The 20924-nt window shown below is 43.2% G+C and overlaps 1 protein-coding gene across 4 annotated transcripts in view; it reads left to right on the plus strand.

The window, feature by feature from the left end:
• Positions 1-20924, plus strand: part of LOC138491152 (uncharacterized) — a 648478-nt gene that overhangs the window by 606132 nt on the left and 21422 nt on the right. For all 4 annotated transcript variants that reach the window (XM_069617509.1, XM_069617512.1, XM_069617510.1 and 1 more), the window contains 2 exons: positions 6489-6544; positions 6702-6801. In XM_069617509.1, coding sequence (XP_069473610.1) covers positions 6489-6544; positions 6702-6801 — 156 coding nt within the window. The remainder of the gene's footprint in view (positions 1-6488; positions 6545-6701; positions 6802-20924) is intronic.

The raw sequence follows: 20924 nt of genomic DNA on the forward strand, positions 1-20924 counted from the left end.
ATGAACTGCTGCTGAATCCCCCAAAATATGTCAGGGTTCAAAGGCGTGTAGTGGATGTATATGTGATTGGAAGGTGTTGTGGTGGATTCTCAGATTCTCAGGTCTGTGGGCAAAAGGGTGTTAAAGTATTGTCCTCAACCTTAAATGCAGACATCAGAAATCCTCCCAAGCCAAGATGGAGGATTTTGAACCCTGGAAAGCTGACTTTGTCAGATTATTAATTCTAAATGGCCTTTCATTACGGAATTTGAACCAGCTAGACCTGTTTCATGTAGCTCCAGTAGCAAGAGACTTTTCTGAAGAAAATAGAAGGTGAAGTTGAAACAAATTTGAGCACATAGGAGAATAGGACAAGGAGTAACATTTTCTTCAATTCATGAAAGCGCAGCAAGAAGATTCCATTGAAGAAATGTTTGTATGTTTGTTTGTTTGTTTATTGATTTTGTATGGTGTGCCAAACCCAAAGGTAACTGAGCGCTACAGAGAGCAGGGAAACATGATTGCTTAAAAACTTTACCAGGCATAATATACATATGATGCATAACATCAAGGTAAATCAGTTTAAAGAATATACATATATACAGTAATAAATCAGATTAGGAATATACATATATGCAGTCAGATTGATAGGTGTTAAATGATACAAGGTTAATCTTGGGGGTCATTAGAGTGTAGCCATGTGAGAATATTCTGTCTAAAGCTGTAGTAGGATTGGTCTGTAAATAGTTCAAAATAAATTACTGTAATATGTAATAAATAGGATTAATGATGATAGTTCATCTTTTATGAATCTATTCTTGAGGAAATATTGAATAGATTATTAACAATTACATTTCAGAAAATATTTAGCAATAGAAATACACACAATGTTATAGAGACTGGCCAGTAACCGACTAGTCAGTGGAAGGAAAAAGAAAGAGTGACGTGTTGTTTGCAGGACTGGGAGAGCGTCAGAGGAAGACTGAAGGTTGAGCTGCAGTGTCTCTGTGATTCAGGAAGATTAGGAGTATGAGTGTGATTTGCCTGATCTTGGAGAGGCGACGAGTGGGGACAAGTCAGGCAGAACAGACGCGGCCTTACAACCAGCGAGATTTCACAAGAAAATAGGCGAGTGTGGTACGGAGAGAAAAACTTATAGAATGGTGCAAGAAAGAAAATGGAAGAGTGCTATAGCGGTCTGAAGTGTGTGAAGATCGAGTCTCACACAGATTGACTCAGAAGAGTGATGGAGAGACGGAATATTCGGCAAGCCGCGCGAAAGTTGGAATCCAAAGGAGAGCAGGACTCTGGCATGCAATGCAGATGTGTTATCCGATGCAGGAAATGGTAAGCACATTAGGAGTAAATAAGACAGGGAAGTGTGCATTTCATCAAAATAAGATAAAAAGGTCAGTCGTGCATACACACGAGAGATAAGGAAGGCATACAGTTAAAATACACAAGTAAAGTGAATCCAAGCAAAGTGAATCCAGTGAAGAGATTTTGGAGCAGAGCAATATCAAGATTTGAGTTTAAGAACTTACAACCAACATTTCACAATCAGAAATCACCTCTACGCATCGGCAGAAGACACACAGGTACAATGTGGCATAGGGAGGAAGGGAGGTGAACAATACACATAAGGCAGTCTAGGGGGAAGATGAAGTGAGCATTTATGTTGTGATTTTTCTTGACAGGTTTGGAGTATTGAAGAGGAAGAAATGCCTGTGCCTTTTTTATTTTGTCCACTTTCCCTTAGTACTGACCTTTTGTTCCTCCTGACTGATCACTCCCAGTGCTTGTGTATTGGTACCTTGGTAATTTGCAAAATACTGCACTCTACAAAAAACATGAAGAGAGGTCGACCACTGGTGTCACCCAGTCTATGTGCGAATTGTGCATCACCAGCCTTGGCCTTCCCAATATAATCTTAAATTGAGGGGCTACGATCAGGTCAAACTGAATATATTCATGTTGTCCATTTACGCAAAGCATGATGAGTGTTCGTGTATTGATTGGACCTGAGGCTAGCGCTGTGCCACCCACTGCACATTTGTTCTTAGAATGGTTCTTACTTGTAGTAGGTAATTGTAGTTGTCTTGCAATATCAATGTCTAAGGAGTTACCAATGACTCTGCAATCAATATACGCTTCACTCCCTACCACCGTGCCTTCTGAGACCACTAGTGTTACTGGAATTACCAAATGTGAGATTTTAGGAAACAGACCAGGACAGTCGACCTCTTGCCTTCCTGGACTTAGTTTTCCGATTCCTGTTTATGGACAGGGTGTTTGCAGTGGCTCCATTCACCTCTACCTAGGGTTCTCTGCATGGTATTTGGCATTGCGGGACATGCCTTGCCTTCCCACAGTACAAGCACAGTTGTTTTCATTATCTACCCCTTTCTTCCTTTGTGAGTGGCCCCCTGAGACCTTAGAGTTGCATGGGTTTGTGTGTGGGTTCTGTCCTGACAGCTGTGCTCGCCCGTTCTTTGGGCCTAATGTACCAAATGCATGATTCAACCCGACTCTTGTCCACCTTTTTCTCTACCATTGGGTGTACCACTAAGTCAACGAACGCGGAGAAATTTTCAGGTGGTATACCATTTGTGCCAGAATGTCCTTGAGCTCACCTTTCAGCCCTCGATAAGAGTGGTGTCCTCTTTTCTTCTTGTCATTTCGTCTCAGCTACCAACCTGTTGAAAGATGTGATGTATGAGAGAAGGTATTGAGACCCTGGACACAAGGAGAGAAGTTGACTGTCAAGTGCTTGCATGTAGGCTCTTCTGGGGAACAGTTTCTCCATCTCAGCATGGAAAGCCTTGAAATCCTGTAGAACTGGATATTCAGTTTCTATCAACAGAATGGACCAATTAGTCACATGTCCACAGAAATAGAATAAAACAAATGTCATCTTTGTCTCGGGAGGATAGCTAGGGGCAACGTGCTCGCCTTGGAAGCAAGATGACACAAAGCACCACAGGTTCAATCCCTGGGTCAGCACTTAGAAACCTCTTGGTATTAAGTGCGTGCGTTATAAATAACCTATCATATCATGTCAGGTCCTCACGTGTCCTTGTGTGTTTGGGCTATGAGTGTTTTGTTATGTGTTCCAGTAATTTGTGCTTATTTACTTATTTATTTTATTCCTGTGAGTGTTGTTGGTTGGGCCTTAACTCTAGTGATTCAGACTGTTGGTACGTTCCCTGGCCAAGATGGGGGTCTTGACCCTGTGATTTGATTGGTGAGGATAAGATTCTTGGTTAGTTGCAAAACATTCACAACTGCCTTTCATTGTGAACTGCTGTTTTGCTATTTCTAAACCAAGTGCAGAGACATTAGGCCTCATTGTAAGGTTGCCTGTGCAGTAAATACGGTACCAGTAAGCTTGCCGGTACCGTAGTTACCGGACCAGCAAACTACGAGTTCTGCGCGAGCAATGCATGTCGCATGCACCGGCACCATTCGCGAATAGTGCCGGTGCATCCGAGCTCCCCATTCCCATTGGGAGCATTTAATTCCAGCTGCCGCAAATGGGCAATTACCGGGTCCAGCGGGGCTGTAATGACCCAGTAATTGCCCATTTGCCAGACTATTTCGCAAGTTTGGTGGCAGCCTGCCGATTTTACCGGCAAGGCTACCGCCAAACTTGAAATGAGACCCATTATCTTTCTCCCCAGCACACTAAGTGAAAAAACATTGCACGCTTGAAAGGCAAGAATTCACACACACACACACTCAGCTAGATAGAATGGCTCTTTATGGCCGTTTATTACAAAATTGAATACACTAAAAATTAGTAATATATCACTGTTAAAGCACAGTTTCTGCAACTCTTCATCTCTGCCAAAATCTTCTCTGAGGAACTCCAGACCAGGCGAACAGAGAGATTTGTGGTTTATGTGTAATCAGGAATCGATACTTCTATCCTTCCCCCGAAGCTCCATCTGATCTCCTAATCTGGCTCTCCCCAATTTAAACCTTCCATAAAGGCAGGGCAGTACTTTTCAGAAATTGCACCTGTTGCAAGTCTTCATGGGTATTTGGCCGAAATGTCACACTGAAAACTCCAAGAGGTAAACACTTCCCTTCTTCTCATGGGAGCGTGAAAGACAACATAATTTGCTTTCCGCTCCTGCAATGTTATCAGGTGCTTTACTCCAAACAATCCCTAAAACGCTGCAGACTGGCATAGACGGAGAAACATGTTTTTCTAGTGATTCAAAGACTGCAAACAGTATTCAGAGCTCATATTAAAATGCAGCTTTCACTGAGGATTGAGGAAAATGTCCATTGCTGAGAGCACCCAGAATGCATTTCAAATAGACCAATTTTAAAAGCATTACAACTGCACAGTTGCGAAGGTCAGGACTTTGGAGCTCTGTTAAAATGGGTCTATTGCCAGTAAAAAGTTAATTGTGGAAGAATTTTCAGGAGGTACTCATCAGAACAAGAAAGCAGGAACCTACAAGAAGTGAGGAAGCAGGAATCCAGAAGAAAATGCTAAGTTGTTTGCTCATCAACTTGTAAAAAGAAGTGAAAAACGTAAATATTGTGGATTTGAACGTAAAAGAAAAACATTTGAAATACCTTTGTGAACCTTTAATAAAAGTGACTACTGTTTTATTTGTTACTCGCATGTGTCCATTTCACAACATGAGGCTTGAGTGCCAGAGGAAGCCATTCATTTCTTTAGAACAGACTCCTTAGTGGGGATGTCTTACTTATTTTGGTTTCCTAGGAAACCAGGAAGCATCAGGGCTTCTCTCATGGAGAGGTTCTTTTTTGGTTGCTGTGTGTGCGTGCAATCTTTTTTCGCTTGCACAGGCAGTGCGGCTTCTGCTCTGGAGACAGATAGATATACGCGGGCAGCGCAGTTACTATTTAAAGTGATCTGGGCACAGTTAAATATGCGTATTTAGTGCAGTGACCATTTTTGAGGAACGTTATAGCAGGGGAGCACAGAGTCAAATTCTGGAAGCAGGAGACTTTCATTGGACTTTAAATTAGGCGTGGGAAGCACAGTGACAAGTAGTAAGCTCAGTGAGAGTCAACAGTCTATTCTTCTAACCCAAGTACTACTGTCAATGCCAACAGGCAGGAAAAGAACGTGTTTGTTGCTAGTATATAGTAAAGGAGAAAAGAAGTTCATTTTTGTTTTCGAGCAAGTACTTTACCTGAGAAAGTTCTTAAGACTGCTACAGGTTTAAGATTTGGAAGAGTTTGTTGAGGGTATTCATTTATAAAATTCAAGAGACATTTAAAATAATGCAGAGTTAAATATATCCTCTAGGCACAAGTAGAGGAATATTCAGGTACTTTGGGTTTCATTGTTGATGTACAAAGGGGAGAAGGGAGGGTAGAGTGAGATTGTTGGAGGTAACCATGCATGCTTTCTTTTCCTTCTCGCCCCTGCAGATTCTCATGTGAGTTGAAGATTGGAATCTGGTTTCTTATTTTATCCGCTTCCCTATCTCTCAGGGATGTTTTGTGCGCAGCTGTTTCTTAGATTATTTGAGTGCGTCATGCTCTTGTGGGTCTGCGAGGTTCGGCAGCTTCTGTGCACAGTTCCTCATCTGGCCTGACAGTGCTATAATTTAGAAAGGTTGGGCGCAGCAAAAAAAATGCAGCCGGCATTAATTCATGAACAACGGGTATTTCTGAGGGTCTCTGTGAAGGGTTCTGGTGGTGCTAAGGACGCAGGAGGAGGAGCTTATAAATTCATGGGAAGCCCACCCCCCCCCCCCCCGCGGCTGCTGCCGGTGGACTTGGGGCGGAAATTGCTTTTAGTCTAGGCAACGGGGTGACCTGTGCCTGCAAAGCATTTGTGTGCTGTGTAAGCGCTGCTGTCTCAGCCTGCCCTGTATCAAATTGGCCAAATCGGCCAGGGATGTAGAGGACTCCATGATGCTCAGGTTGGCATGCAATTCATGGGCTTATCATTCTGTCAAGCTGCCTAACCTGCTGCAGCCTATGGGAGCGTCAGGAGTCCCCCAGCTCTTCCACCAAGCCATCCAAAACCCAGTTGATGCACGGGCACTGGAGGACCCAATTATGAGAATGGGTAATATGGAAGGGTATAGTATATATCTCCTCTTCTGTGCAAACCCCCTCTTCCTTGTGAAGCAGTAGCACATCACTGAGGGCTATAATAGAACGGTACAGTTAGCTACTTCCCCAAATCACTGGTGCTCTATCCAGCTCTAATCCCTCCCCTCCAGCTGTAATTATTCCTGGTTGCCTGAAGTGTGGGAAGGGTTTAGATGCAGCTACTCCATCCAGTTGTGGGCACTGGAGGGGCTGAACGTAGTCCAGCTACTTCTGGCTGGTTTTTCTCTGTTCCTTCTGTCTTGATCATGCGTCTGTAATACCTAGTCTCTTCACTGGTGCTGCCTGGCGAGTTGAGAGTTTTCAACTATCCAGTTTATTCACTGTAAGACCGAGGTAGCCTATGGTACTCTTATCTACCTGTGCAGAATATTCTGATGTCCTTTTTCTTGTCTTCTCAGGTTCGTGCTGAAAGCTGTGAGGATGAGAGCTTTGATGTTCAGAAGGCACTGATCTGGTAAGTGTCTTTAAGTGCGAGGGTCAGGGAGCGCACAAATCCAAGCACAGCGCGAGGGTCAGGCTGAAACGTGCCCGAAATGTGAGCAAGACCTGTGTCACTCTAGAGCGGGCGTTCGGGTAAGCACTTTATGGTTTTTTCATTTTCATTCTTGCAGGCGCGATGAGGTTTTGCAGCGTCCACGGGAAACAAAGCGAGGGGTGGGCGAGATAAAACAGGACTGCGGAGCAAAGAAGACGACAGGAGCTGGATACCAGGTAGAGAGTGCATAGAAATAATAATGCTCAGCGTGCCTCCTTGCATGGGTGGGGTTTAAATAGACTGGCTGTTGTCAGGCTATGCAGGTGGAGATTGGAAATGTAGTCCGATTTCTATACCGTGATTACACTATTTGCGTTCATGCGGCCAAATATAGATGACTGTTCACTGTGGCCAGCGAACGTATGTGATGACCCTACAAACCAGGGTGATGTGTGTTAGATACAAGTGTGCCTTGAGCCCATATATGCTGTAGCACAGGTCCTAGTGGTGCATACCTGACATCTGTCGACCAGTTTCAGCTAGATAAGAAAGTCCCAACTTTCATCAGGACTCTGACAATACAGAATTCAGTCTAGAACATGAGTTATTCATCTGCGTGGAGTGATACAATTGCCTTTTCAATCCTGTGGGGCCAGTGAGAATTTGAGGGATTCTTTGTGTTTGCTGAAACGCAATACAACTAATTCTGTATAGAGGTACATTACCAGTGCCATTACCAGTGGCAGTCTACCAGAGGGGCCTCCCTCTGGAACAGCCTTCCTGCCTCCCTGAAACTTGAGGAGAACCATCTCCGGTTTCGTAAGCACCTCAAAACCTTCCTCTTTGCCTCCACTTTCTCTCCCCCTCTCCCCTGCTAAACTTCTGAAACTGCACTGAATCTGCAACTGGGCCACTCACCGTTCTCGGTCCTTGGCCCAGCCACTCTCCCCTGCACTGCCTCCCTGGCTACCCCCTGCACTGCGGGACTGTGTCTCTATCCCTACAGCCCCCCTTCCCAGCACTTGTCTGCACTTATCTCACACTTGCCACCAGCTGGCCCTTGTTGTTTATCCTGTATGCTAATAACCCTGTACTGCACTCTCCCCTCTCCACTTCCCCCTTGCACTTTCCCTTCCCCTCTACCCTTGCACTTGCGCAATCTGAATGACACCTGGCCTAGTAGGATCGTTGTCTGTCTCCCCTTGTTCCCCCCCGCCTCGTCGCGCCTTGAAACACTTGTGTATAGGCGCGTTACAAATGCCATATCATATCATATCATATCATACCCTTACCTTTAAGTAAATTATCAGTGTACACACTCCACAAGCTGCCCTGTATTACCAGCAGTGTAGGCTGTCTTCATTAATATGTGTACAATGCTCCTTTTGAATGTGGCTAAGAGAAAGACATAAGAGCAGCAGAAGGATCCTGATTTAAGGGTGGATGAGAGCCATCTTGTCTGATCATGGCATAGGGTAACAGGGTATTTCTGGTCTGTTGTTGCCATTTCACGAGAGCCACATCTCAAGTGCCACACATGAAGTCACATGCAAGCTGGATTTGGGGTGGACACTATGTTTTACCGTGCCCCCAATGTGACGAGACTACGTAGGGGCTGCATGCACTTGTGTAGGCATAAACATGCATTACATCTTGAAGTATTGTACTGCCATATTTTTTCGGCAGATTTGTTTCTCAAATGGAACTCATAGAGTTTAAGTTCCCAAAGACATGGATCACTTTGAGCCTGGGTAAAGTAATGTAGCCAAACAGAGCCATAGGTGTTCAAAGAGCAGTTCAGCTGCCATGATTATAACATGCCCCCCATGTGTGGTGACTCAAACACTGCATGCACTTATATAGCATCAATATGCCTGCCATATAAATGTAATTAAATAAATAAATATTGCATGGAACAGATTCATGGATGCAGCTGTGGGTGTTAAGAGTCTCAAATGAATTTGGTACGGGTGATCCGGGCAGAGTGAACTGCATCTGGGTGTTGAGATGTGGCGGGGCAGAAAGGGGACAAGTTGCAAGTGTGAGTTTAGTGCTGTCCGAAAGGGTAAATAGGATTCTGGCTTGCAAATGGCCACAGGTAAGTTGTTCAAAATTTCTGGAACAGCAACTGAAAACCTGCATTCCCCACCATGTATTTCAATCTGAACTTTGGTATATGCAGCAGAAAACGATGCTCCTACCGTGGCAGTCTAAAGGGTCTATAAGGAACAATCTTCTCTTCCATACATTTGGGAGCCAGAGAATGCAAGCACTTAAAAACTAGACTGAGGATCTTAAAAGAAACCCTGCAATTATCCATTAGCCAGTACATAGATTGTCCAGCAACAGTGACAGGATCATCTCATTTAGATAGGACGTGAACTAGGCAGACCGCTGTATTTTGGACTTGCTGAAGGTGTACTTTGTAATCAGGAATGCAAACATAGAAGGCATTGACATGATCTTCTTTTAAGGACCCAAAAACTGTGGCATTTTCCCTTTTGGAAGAAAGTATAGAATTTGGTGGAGCAGCCCGAGATTGTAAAAGGAAGCCTTTCAAACATCTGCCACCTGAGCGATAAATCCAGATCGTTCTGCGAGTATATTTAAAGGTTTTTTGATTTTCTTTGTAGATATTGTGCAAAGGACAAAAAGCATAGAAGAGGCAGGCAAGTGAGTAGGGTTTTTGACCCAATGTCTGGGACCGAATAGAATCACCTGTGTCTTGCTTGGGTTTAATTGGAGTTCAATGTGGAGGGCCTAACATTCCATTTCATACAGACATCATGTTACATATTTTAAGTTTGGTTTTAATATAGACTTGGGTGTTGCCTGCATAGGAATTACATAATAAATCATATTTAGCAAAGATAGACAGCAAAGGATTGATGTGTAAATTGAACAGTAATGGTGACAAGAGGGACCTTGTGGGGCTTGTGATGAATCTGAGGATTTCATCTATTTTCCAAACTTAGGGGTAGGCTGAAATGCGGAAAATAGGCCTTACGGCATGCTTTTCCAGAAAATATGTGTTCACTTTTTATTAATCTGCAACGAAGCTGCAGTTGTTGGTAACACATCACAGGTCCCACGTTCCCAGGCTGGTATGGTAATAATAATAATTATTATTATTATTATTATTTAGCATTTATATAGCGCTACGAACCCTCAGGTATCTGAGCCCTGCTTATTATTACCCACAGTGTGTGGTGCTCATTTATCGAACTCGGAAGGATGAAAGGTTGAGTTTGGCCCTGCCGGGATTCGAACCTGCCTCAACAGGCTCTACACAGATTTCAAAGCAAGTGCTCTACTTGCTATGCTATCGGACCATAAGAAGCAAACAGTAGTTATTTTTTCGAGGTCGCAGATTGGGCATAAACAGTTTATTATTCAAAATGATTTGCAAAACACGATTTTTAGATGGAGTCAAAAGAAACACGGCGGTTTCAAATTGCCCTTATTATGCTTCGTCTGGGAAGAAGTTTGAAGAGTTCTTAATATGCAATGTTTGTATAGCAGTATGGCCGTGGTTCAAGACTCTGACAGTGCCATGGAAGAGAGCGTTTCTCATGAGAATGTAGATGAGATGACCGGGACAGATCAATAAAGTTCCACTGATCATCTCAACTATTTCAATGAATTGTCATTATAATGTGCAAAGTGGGCGTTGGATTGTGGCATCACAAATTATAATTAAGGGTGGTGTGGAAAGGTTTGTGGACCCAATTACAGAACATAATGTATGTTTTTCTATAAGAGTATAATGTGTGAGTACCAATCAGCTTGGTGTGAGGACATTTTTTCATGCTGCAAAGTTACTCATGTTAATTAGCTTGAGTGTTGTAAAAGTTTTAGATTTAGGGGCATTTCTTTGACAGCGCCTTTTCAATCAGTTCTGTTCTGCGATCTGTTTGATTATAGCTGTCCTAGCTTCATCTGGACCGGAATAAACCTGCGTTACTTCTTGCCTGCGTGTGCTCCTTTTTGACTACTTTTGTAATTTTTTATTGGGGAGTCCTGTGGCAATTCCTGATACATTTTTGGAGGCCCCAGTGAAATATCTCAGCCTTCCGAGCGGGTGTGGGGATTACAGCCGTGCCATAGGAGGAGTGCGGGACAGCGTCTGTTTGCCAGTACTAAGAACTCAAACAAGAAGAGGTCTGCGGACGCTGAGTTCCCAAAGGTCCGACTGATCCGGTGCTGTCTCCACTCTGACTGAAGAGCAGACCTTTAAAGGGAGACTCTGAGGTCGAGAGAAGTGAAAAACCTCTTAAAAGGATATGTGAGTGTACTTGTGCATGAATGTGCAAGGGGTGTGAGGGACTATTTTATGGTGTATAGCGACACACCTTCAGAAATGGTGGAGGGCGATTGCCTGTAGTAGTCTTAGATTTTAGGTCTGCCGATCCGCTAGGGAGCAGGTGGATGGTGGCACATCTGTGTTAGAGCAGAGGGTTGTGTAGTATGTGGCGGACCGTGTTAGACAAGAGTTGCGTATAGTGCAGGTAATTGGTATAGTTGCGTCATTTGATCTTTCCAGGGGAAGAACTTTTTGAGGGACATACACGCACATGTTTTGTGAGAAGCAGCAGTTCATATCTTTGTGTTGTGGAAAGTGGTTGTAGTATTTGTTTAATGTGGCTATAGAGATGACGGAAGGGCCAGAGCCGAAATAATGTGTAAATATTTAAGGAGCTGCGTAGTGCGAGTTAAAGGTGTGGTCGATCGAAGGAATGAGTAACTGCTCTTTTAACTTACTAATGTAGGGTATTTTTTGTTAAGGTGTTGGGCTTGGGGGGAAGGCCATTTGTGTATCAATACAACCTAACAAGATGGGCTTCTGGAGAAGGCCAGTGTACGTAAGTGTGTAGTACGAGGTGTGAAAGGGTGGAGCCTGTGGAGAGGGCTAGAGTGAATGAAAATAGGGCAAACAAGTAAGTAGTAAGTACACAATTGAGTGGGTGGGATTGATTGAATAAGGTTTGAGAGTTTAAAGGTTTAAATCATAAAGGGAAAGAGGAAAAAGGGAGGGAAAAGTATTGCAACAATAAGGTTTAAGATGGGATAATGACTTGCTATTGGATGGATGCACCACTTAATCACAAGTGTAGGAAACTGCCTCAATATCATAACAAGATAACAAAGTACCATTTGAGTGGGTAAATGACACAGTGGGGAAATGTTATAAAGAATGGCCTGGAGAGCGAACGTTTGATAAAAATATTATCAACAGTATGCATTCATATTTTTCAGCTACCTACAAAGGTGAAAGGCAATCATGGGGATGACAAATTATACACATGCAATTTGACAGACATGAGCTGGGAAGGAGGCGAAATAAAAAAGAAGAGGACGAAAGAGAGGAGTCATTGGGAGATTTGGGGAAACAGGCTTCGTAGTTCAAAAACGAGAATAGCAGTTGTGACTAAACCACAATGTGGTAATAAACACACAGCTTGCACAAAGATGATCCTTTTGCAGAAAGCGGGGGGTGAGGTTCACTACATACCGTAGCAGACAATGGATAGGGACAATCTGGTTTACAGTTTTCCTTCATTAAGGGTGGGGGCAAGCAAATGGATTTATTTTTTCGAGAAAGAGACAGCAGGAATCCCATTGGCCATCAGAGATATAAATAGTTTATTGGCAGTGTTGGTTGAGGAAAGGGTGACGAAATATGACAACAGTTCGTACATGCTGAGGTACAATTAAGCTCTAACATACATGATAGAGCACCCTGTAATAACTATCAAGCACATGTTTGAATGGATATGAGGGAGCTGTAGCCAGATATGTCAGACACAGTTTAAATATTGGCTCGTAAAATGAAGCCTTATGAGGACCTAGCAGAACATATATGGTCCATACAAGTGCAGTCTTGGGATAACAAAATTCCTTTGTTTTACCACATCTTAGTGAGGGGTCTCCCCACAGAGGTGTAGACATCCGTAGAGAAGATAGTGGGAATTGAGGCAAAAGGGTGGTCTAAAATACAGGCAACAATCGTACATTATTGCAAAAGATAGCAGGAGAAAGATAAATATACATCTGACAATGCAACAAGAGCCGAAAACAAATTAGTTTGGAAATATAACTGGATAAAATAAATATGGAAGGATCAGTGTTCACAGGGTCAGTTGTCATTCCACAGGCAAGAGGGGCTGCCAGTGGCAACAGTAATGTAACCAGGAGGGTACACTCAAGTACCACCCAATCAGCAGTGGGGAACGGTGCAGATGCAGCAACAACCTGCATTTATAAATGTGCAACAACAGCCAGGGGTTGTGCAGACAGGTGGAGTAAACAGTTTCATGGGACCGAATCAGACAGAGAGAGGATATAACAAACAAGGAAGGGGAATGGTGTAAAAGGGCACGGGCCACGGTTTGGTGGACAGTGCTTTGCATTTGGAAGTTTTCGTCACTTTGAATGGACATGCCCACTAATGGCACAGGCAGGGCAACAACAGCAATCGTATGCACAGGCACCTCAACAAATGCAGGTGATACTACAGATACTAGCCACACAACCACTGAGTATATCCACCCAGGGACAAGTGCAAGTTCAGGGTGGGGATATGGCAGGAACCCCAGGTATAATAAGCATACTCCAGCCCCAGTACAGACACAAGTACAAGAATTGCTAACATTAATGGGACAGAGCACTGTGCCCCAATACACTGTAGTGATAGTGGTGGGAGGTAATCCATTAACACCATCCTCCTATATATTTTCCCAATAGGGGTGCCATGAGGAGTGCAATTGTGTACTGTTCTAGTACTAACTGAGGACCCCAGGGAGGAACCACAGGTAGCAGGTCAGATAGGACAGAGGGATTTTTCCTTTCTTATAGATTCTGGAGCAACCAGATCATGCATGAATTAAGAAGGGTTTCCATTATCTAACAAAGGTTTGGACTCACAAGCCTTTTCAGGGACAATTTTGAAATTTCCTCTGAAAAAAGATGTACCCTTGAAATAGGGACACAGAATATTGTAGCACCATTATTGTATTCGAAAAATAATCCCATCAACATTTTGGGTAAGATACTTACTCAGCAAATTGAATGCCACAATCTCATTTTCAGAGAAAGTGATGGTGTGCTCCACACTCGGAATGTATCCAACTAGAGTGGCAGTCTTGATTCAGGCAAGCTAAGCACACAGAATTGGAGGAAGGGTATTTCGACTGTCCAATGAATTTCTGGTCAGGCCACAGTGTCCCTCCTCTGTCAGTTCAGGCACACACATACTGCTGTGCCTAGCAGAAGTAGTGGTACAGAATGACATGATCATATTGGTTGTCACTGATGAAGACAACATACAATGGAGTTCAATATTATGTATTGAGCCCAGAGTTACATTAAAAAGAGTAAGTGATGCAAAGTTCACAACCAAAGACAATAAAGAAGGAAGGTAGTGTTTGAATTGAGCATACCTTGACCAGTATACATAAAAGAAAGGGCAGTTTCCCAGATGACTCAGGTAACAAATATATGCAGGAAGATTTGGAAAAAGTGCCCAAAAGCTTATGGACAACAGGACCCCATGATGTAGGAATACTAAAAGGGGCTGGGGCAGTACACATCAAATTAAAAGAAAGAACACTATTGCCACAAGTAAAGCAGTACTCCCTTTCTCAAGAAGCAGATGAAGGCATTTGTGATACACTGCATGCCCTATGGCTGCAAGGCACAATACAGGAGAGCACATCACCTTGCAAGACGACTATCTATCAGATCAAGAAAGCAAAAGAAGGAGCATGGTGTTTCATACAGAATGTACTGCCTCTTAACAATATTATTGAGGCAGAGTATGCATTGGTCCCAAATCGCACAGTGATTGTTTGCATCATTCCAGTGGAGGCACACTATTTCATTGTGGTAGATTTGAAGAACACTATTTTTCTCCATCGCACTACACCCAGTCTCCAAGAATCTCACTGTATTTACGTATCATGGGGCCTGGTTCGAACGTACTAGAATGGCCAACGGGTACTGTGAGGGACATAGCATCTTTAACAGAGTTATACAAATGAATTTTAGCAACTTATAGGTTGTAAGCACATTGATACAATATGTTAACGACTTATTGGTGTGCAGCCCGACAAAAGAGGAGTGTAGAAAGGACTCAGTCACACTGCTGACTTTGCTAGCTGACAAAGGATACAAAGTGGACAAAGAGAAATTGCAGTACTGTCAAAAAGAAGTTGTGTACCTAGGTCAGAATGTGTCAGTAGATGGGAGAAAAATAACACCAAAAAGAGTAGAGGTCATACAAAAAACACCACAACCAAAAACAGTAAAAGAGATGCAAATGTTCCTGGACCTATGCAACTACTGCAGGGCATGGGTTTTTGATTACTCCACTTACACCAGGCCATTGCTGCAAGCATTAAAAGAAGCTCAGAAACACAAAATAAACATAAAATGGACAGCTAAAATGGGCAAGAGCTTTGATGAACTAAAACATGAGTTAGCTCATGCACCAGTACCGGCTACACCTAATTACACAGAGAAGTTTCACCGGTTTTCAGATTCAGATGAAAAAGTAATGACAGCTGTAGTGACACAGAAGAAGGGACAGGGACACAAACCACTTGCATATTACAGTGGATCCCTAGTTGCAGTGATGCCGCGACATTTCCCATGTGAGCAGGCACTTGCTGCTGCTACATTTGCTACTGAGAAAGCTTCCACAATAAATATGGGGTACACCGTAATTTTGTACGTGGAGCATGCATTATTTGCAATACTGGAGAAAACAAAATCAACATTGACCACTGAAAGATCTTCAGTGTATGCGGTAATACGGACAAACCCAGCAATAGAAGTGGTGAGATGTAGGACTATAAATCCAACAGAATTCATTGCAGAACAAACAGAGAAGGGCGATTGCATGCAAAGCGTGCATAGACAGGAGCGAAGTACATGATGTTCATTGACGGAAGCGCCAGTATTCATCAGACCACAGGACAGGGGCATTCAGGTTCCACGGTAGTAGGGTACAGAAATGGATTACACAAAGGGAAGGACTTGATAGCATTCTCACAGACGTGACTACCAGACTGCTACTCTGCACAGGCAGCAGAACTGGTGGCCTTGATTGAGGAACTGAACATGTCAGAGAGCCAGGTAGTGAACATTTTCTCTGATTCAGCCTATGTTACTTCCATTGTGCACTCAGGGCTAGCAAGATAGGAAAGGAGAGGGTTCAAAAGAAGTGATGGTATACCTGTTCAGCATACAGGATTACTGAGTAAAGTATTAGAAATGTTACAACTCCCAATAGATCTAGCATTAATAAAGTGCAAGGCCCACACAGGAGGGGAGGATTTTATTCCATTATGAAATGAAAGAGCAGACAGAGCAGCAAAAGAAGCAGCATATCTACCAGAAGGAGCACATGTGCTGTTCCCTGGCAAACATGAACAAATACCCCTACTAGCAGTGCTAAAAGTGAGCAAAGAAAAATATGCTTTATCAGAAAACTGTAATGCAACCCCAGTAATGCAGATAATTGAGTTGCAGGGAGAAGTATAAGATGAAGAAAAAAAATGGTGGTACAGGAGAGGATGTTCTTTATCCCCAACTGATTTGGTATCGAGGCATTATAGCACAGGAAAAGTGGTCATGCCAAAGAAATTGTTGTGGGCGGCATTGGAACAGCTTCACTAACCTGCCCACGTATCAAAAGAGCATGTGGCTGCAGGGATAAGTGAAGACTGGTTCCTACTAAATGTAGAGTTTAACTGCATGATATGCCAAAAGTGTTTGCCAGGTCACACATTGAGAGTTGTGCCAGGAACATTGCCATGACCAGAAGGCCCCTTCCGGCACTTGCATATTGACTATGTTGATATGCAAGAGAGATGTACCTCATACAGGTACTTGCTTGTAGTGGTGTGCCCATTTTCACATTGGCCTGAGGCTGGTCCCTGTGCCCATAATGACTCCCGCTTAAAGGACACATTTCTTGTGAGGGAGGTGTTCCCAAGATGGGGGATTCCAGTGGAAATGAGTTCTGACAATGGTCAGCATTTTGCTAATGATGAATGGACTGCTTAAAATGCGGTTGGCAAAGCTTACGCAAACGATTGGAAAATCCTGGGTGCACTGCTTGCCTCTTGCTTTGTTTGCACTGCGCAATACGCCTGGAGAAGATTATCACTTGACTCCTCATGAGATTGTAACAGGGTGGAGAACGCATGCACCTATTCCGCTGTCGCATACAATCTCTGATGCACATTCTTCTTCTTGCATTCTGGGGGAAGAATTTGATAAGTAGAACTTATAAAATCCCTTCAATGCATATCCTTGCAAACAAGGCCAAAAACTCACCAGCCCACATACCGTGATCTATTCGACACCAATAACAGTGAAAACCGCAGGGCGGCAAGGATGGGTCCTCATCACAGACATGTGCAAAGACAGGAGCTCCATCTCCCAAGGCACAACTTAATGGGAAGTATATTGGAGATTTATTTAAGCTTTTTCTCTGTCTTTTAACTATATCGAAAACCAGCAAAAGAAAATGATGAAAATGTCTTTAAGAAAAAATAAAAGGAGTTTTTCAGTGTTTTGGAGTGTGATGATATTAATATGTTTTAGTATAGGATTAATACTTTTGATCTATTTGGTTGTAAGTGAAAAAAGTGGAACACAATTGAATGAAAATACAAATAGGAAAAAAGCTGTTTAATGAATGAGGAAGGAGAGCCAGATTTGTCAACTGGAAATGTTTGGTACAACAAGATGTTATGTGTGGGGAGAGGAAGGAGCACATGGCACTTGTTAGACCTGCTCTCTCATCCCACACTTGATAGGAGCGCCCAAATGTTTTCTACCCCAAACTGTGTCTTATGAGGAAGCTGGATGCCTGATGTCACTCTTCAAAACTAGAAGTTTATTCCAGGGAAAAAAAGTAACCAACGGTTCAGTGGATGGATGAAGGCGAAAAGGTTTATAAAATCAATTTCATGAAATGAACAAAAATAATTGAAAATGAGGAAACAAGACATAAGATAGTGGAATATGTGACAGAAGGCATTACAACTAAGAGACCACAGGAAATTATGGTGCACAAGTGAGGAAGGGCAAAGCATACCCTGGTGTCATACAAGGCCATTGATGAGGGTAGAGGGAGCAGTGTGGTATGGGGACAAATGGGAGGGGGGAATAATGCAATGTCGTGCTGGGGTATTAGTAGGCTTTGAACAAAAGCTGGCTGCCATGGTGTCGCGAATTATAATTAAGGGTGGTGCGGGAAGGTTTTAGACCCAATTAAAGAACATAATGTATGTTTTTCTATAAGGGTATAATGTGCGAGCACCAATCAGCTAGGTGTGGAGAGATTTTTTCATGTTGCAAAGTTACTAATGTCAATTAGCTCGAGTGTTATAAAAGTTTTAGATTAAGGGGTGTTTCTTTGACAGCGCCTTTTCACGCAGTTCTGTGTCCGGGATCTGTTTGAATATAGCTCTCCCAGCTGTTTCTGGGCCCTGAATAAACCTGTGTTATTTCTTACCTGCGTACAGTCCTTTTTTTTAATACTTTAGTAATTTTTTATAGGTGAGCCCCGAGGCGACCCCTGATACAGTACAATAGTCCCCCTGGGATGGTGCACTTAGGGAATATCATATGGGGGAGCAACCCCTTTATGAGGTTAGGGAAGACCATGTTCAGAGAATGCAGTATTCCCTTATGTTAGTATACCTAAACCCACCCCTAATGCAAAATTCTCTTACCCTTATTTTGATACGGCCAATGTCTGCTATTGTCAAGTTAGCCAATCTGTTATACTGTACAGGATTAAAACATCAAGGTATGCAGCATATAACTCTATTCCAAGTATTGGGAAACTTAATCTACGTCACAAGACTGAATCATTAGAGAATGCCAAGTATTTATTTTATGTACTGAGAAGATGACCAGGAGTCCAAGGCTCACCTTGGAGAAGCAGAGTGAGCTCTCTAACTTCTCAACACATGCGATTGGCCCAAAGCAATTCCATTTTCCAATGTAGGAGTTTAAACACACCACAGCTGAGATGCAAGGAGAGACCTGTCCTCCAAGGAGAAAGCTGGTGAGCTGTGCTGCAGACAACCAGACGAGAGCCAGAAGGAGGGAAGCCGCAAGCGAAGGAGGAGAACCCAAAGGTGTTTCAGGAAGCAAGGGCTGCTCGGATTGCTGCTAAGAAGAACCTCGAGGCATCCAGAGAACCAAGTGTCCATGAGAGAGGATACACTGCCAGGGAGAAGCAGACATCTGCAGAGCCACTGAAGACTGTGACAGAGCCCAAAACGCTACGGAGCCTAAAAAAACACAGCAGCTGCCCGGGAAATGCTGGTAACTGCCAGGAAGAAGCAAAAAGGTAGGCAGGTTACCCAAGAGGTGCTATAGGTGCAGTGGAAGCAAGGGAATTAAGGCAGAAGTAGCAGAAACAAGAGGGCCTGGGACCCCAGGAACAAAGGGCAAGTCTGGGACCACACCTATATGAGAAATAGAAACAAAGTCAATCAGAATATTTGGGACTCGCACTGAAAGAGGGAAAGTCCATGAGCGGTCGAAAGTTTGACAGGAGAGTATACCAAGCTGGGTTGATTATTGCAAGTCTGGGACTGGCACCCAAATGAGGGACAGTTTATGAGAGGACAATTGCTTGGCAGGAGAGTAAACCAAGCCATCCTGAATACTGCCAGTCTGGGACCAATACTCCAAAATAAAGTAAAGAATATATAGTGAAATAAATCATATGCTTGGTAAAAGAATTATGATCTTAACCTTGAAATCCAACAGTTTTAAACCTTTCTTTTATTTTTATCACTTTCGATTACGCAAAAGACTGGGAGCTTTTCTGTTGGTTGGATCTACAAAGAACACTTCTTTGGGAAGAGATCCTCCTTGCACAGTTGAAGTTATTAGTGTTAGGGACAGAGATAGGCTTTTTGAGACACGACAGTGATGGACTTTATAGTTTTAGACATCTGACCATTTCCTTAGTTTTCTTAGAGCCAGGGAAGCCCCTCTTAGTTTTAAAGACAGAGGGGCATTTTTCCAACCATTTTTCATATAAAAAAGTATCTACACAAAAGACATGCCACCATTGTGTCCGAGCCTTACATCTGAACCCTCACAGGCTACAGCCAATTGACTGGGACTGAAGATGACAAAAAAAGAGCCTAATCTGCCTTTCCGAGATTGATTATTGAGAAACGATTGAAACCAAAAGCTGGCTTATTTACTCTGAAACCCCAGCTATTTGTTTCAGGTGAGACAAGAGCACTTCCTGAGGTAATGCATCGAAAGCTTCCAAGAGGTCAAAAATCCTCAATAAAGTGAAGCGACACTCATCAGCATATGACATGATGTTGCTCCAGATTGTCAAAAGGGCAGCCTCAGGCCCATGGTTGGGTTGAAATCCTGACTTGCAAACACCAAGACATTGCATAGTTCACCACTATGGAGATGTATGAACTCAATTTACTGGATCACAGGCCACCAGAATGTCTCATGGTGTTAATTATTTAGCCATCTCTGTGCTAGATTATGAGGGTTTTGAGAGATTAGGTGGTCATGCCCTCTCAGGAGGGCTCTGGATTAAGGGGGAAATTCAACAGCAGGGTCTAATATTTGAAATCCCCTTTGGGTGTGCGTTTTCATGTTTTGTGTTTGTTCACAGAACATACAATGTACTTATTGCTTATGCCTGGCTTCCGCCTGACTGGAGTGGTGTTTGTGCTCTTGACACTTTGCACAGTCCTGCACTGGTGGTGCCTTAAAATAGCACTGCCATGAAGATTACATTGCAGGGAAACATGGCACAGCAAGAGGAGGAGCGAAAATCAATAAAAAAGGAAGAAGCAGCCAATTCATTATTTTCGGGAGAAAAGCACAGAAAACAAGGCCAATATCCCTAATGAATTCAGACTGTTCTCCACGGCTGCAACATTTTTGACCCCACTACTGTTCCCAGGTGTCCAGGTTGCCACTAATGCAAAGTGGCTGCACCTCACTCAATATGAGCTGCTACAGTTTGAAAATTCAAGAGCAAAGGGTTTGAATGATATTAAGGAGGAGATGAGGGCTCTACGCTTGGTGGCCCTCCAGAACAGGTATGTGCGGGACCTCCTAAAGGCTATCGAGGAAGGGGTGTGTGCAAAGTTCGGGAGCCGCTGTTGCACAATGGCTGGTGGTTGGTTGCACAGCATTTTCACATGGTACCCACCTGGCTTTACAGACTTTCAAGTGACTGTACCCACGTTGATGCTCATTCTTGTCACCATCTGCATCATTAAGAACATTTTTAGATTATAGTCTAACAAGAAAAAAGGGCAGTTGATGTTACCCTTAAGTGTTG

Source organism: Ambystoma mexicanum, chromosome 10 (assembly GCF_040938575.1).
Source record: "Ambystoma mexicanum isolate Mex_15411 chromosome 10, UKY_AmexF1_1, whole genome shotgun sequence".
Lineage (NCBI taxonomy): Eukaryota > Metazoa > Chordata > Amphibia > Caudata > Ambystomatidae > Ambystoma > Ambystoma mexicanum.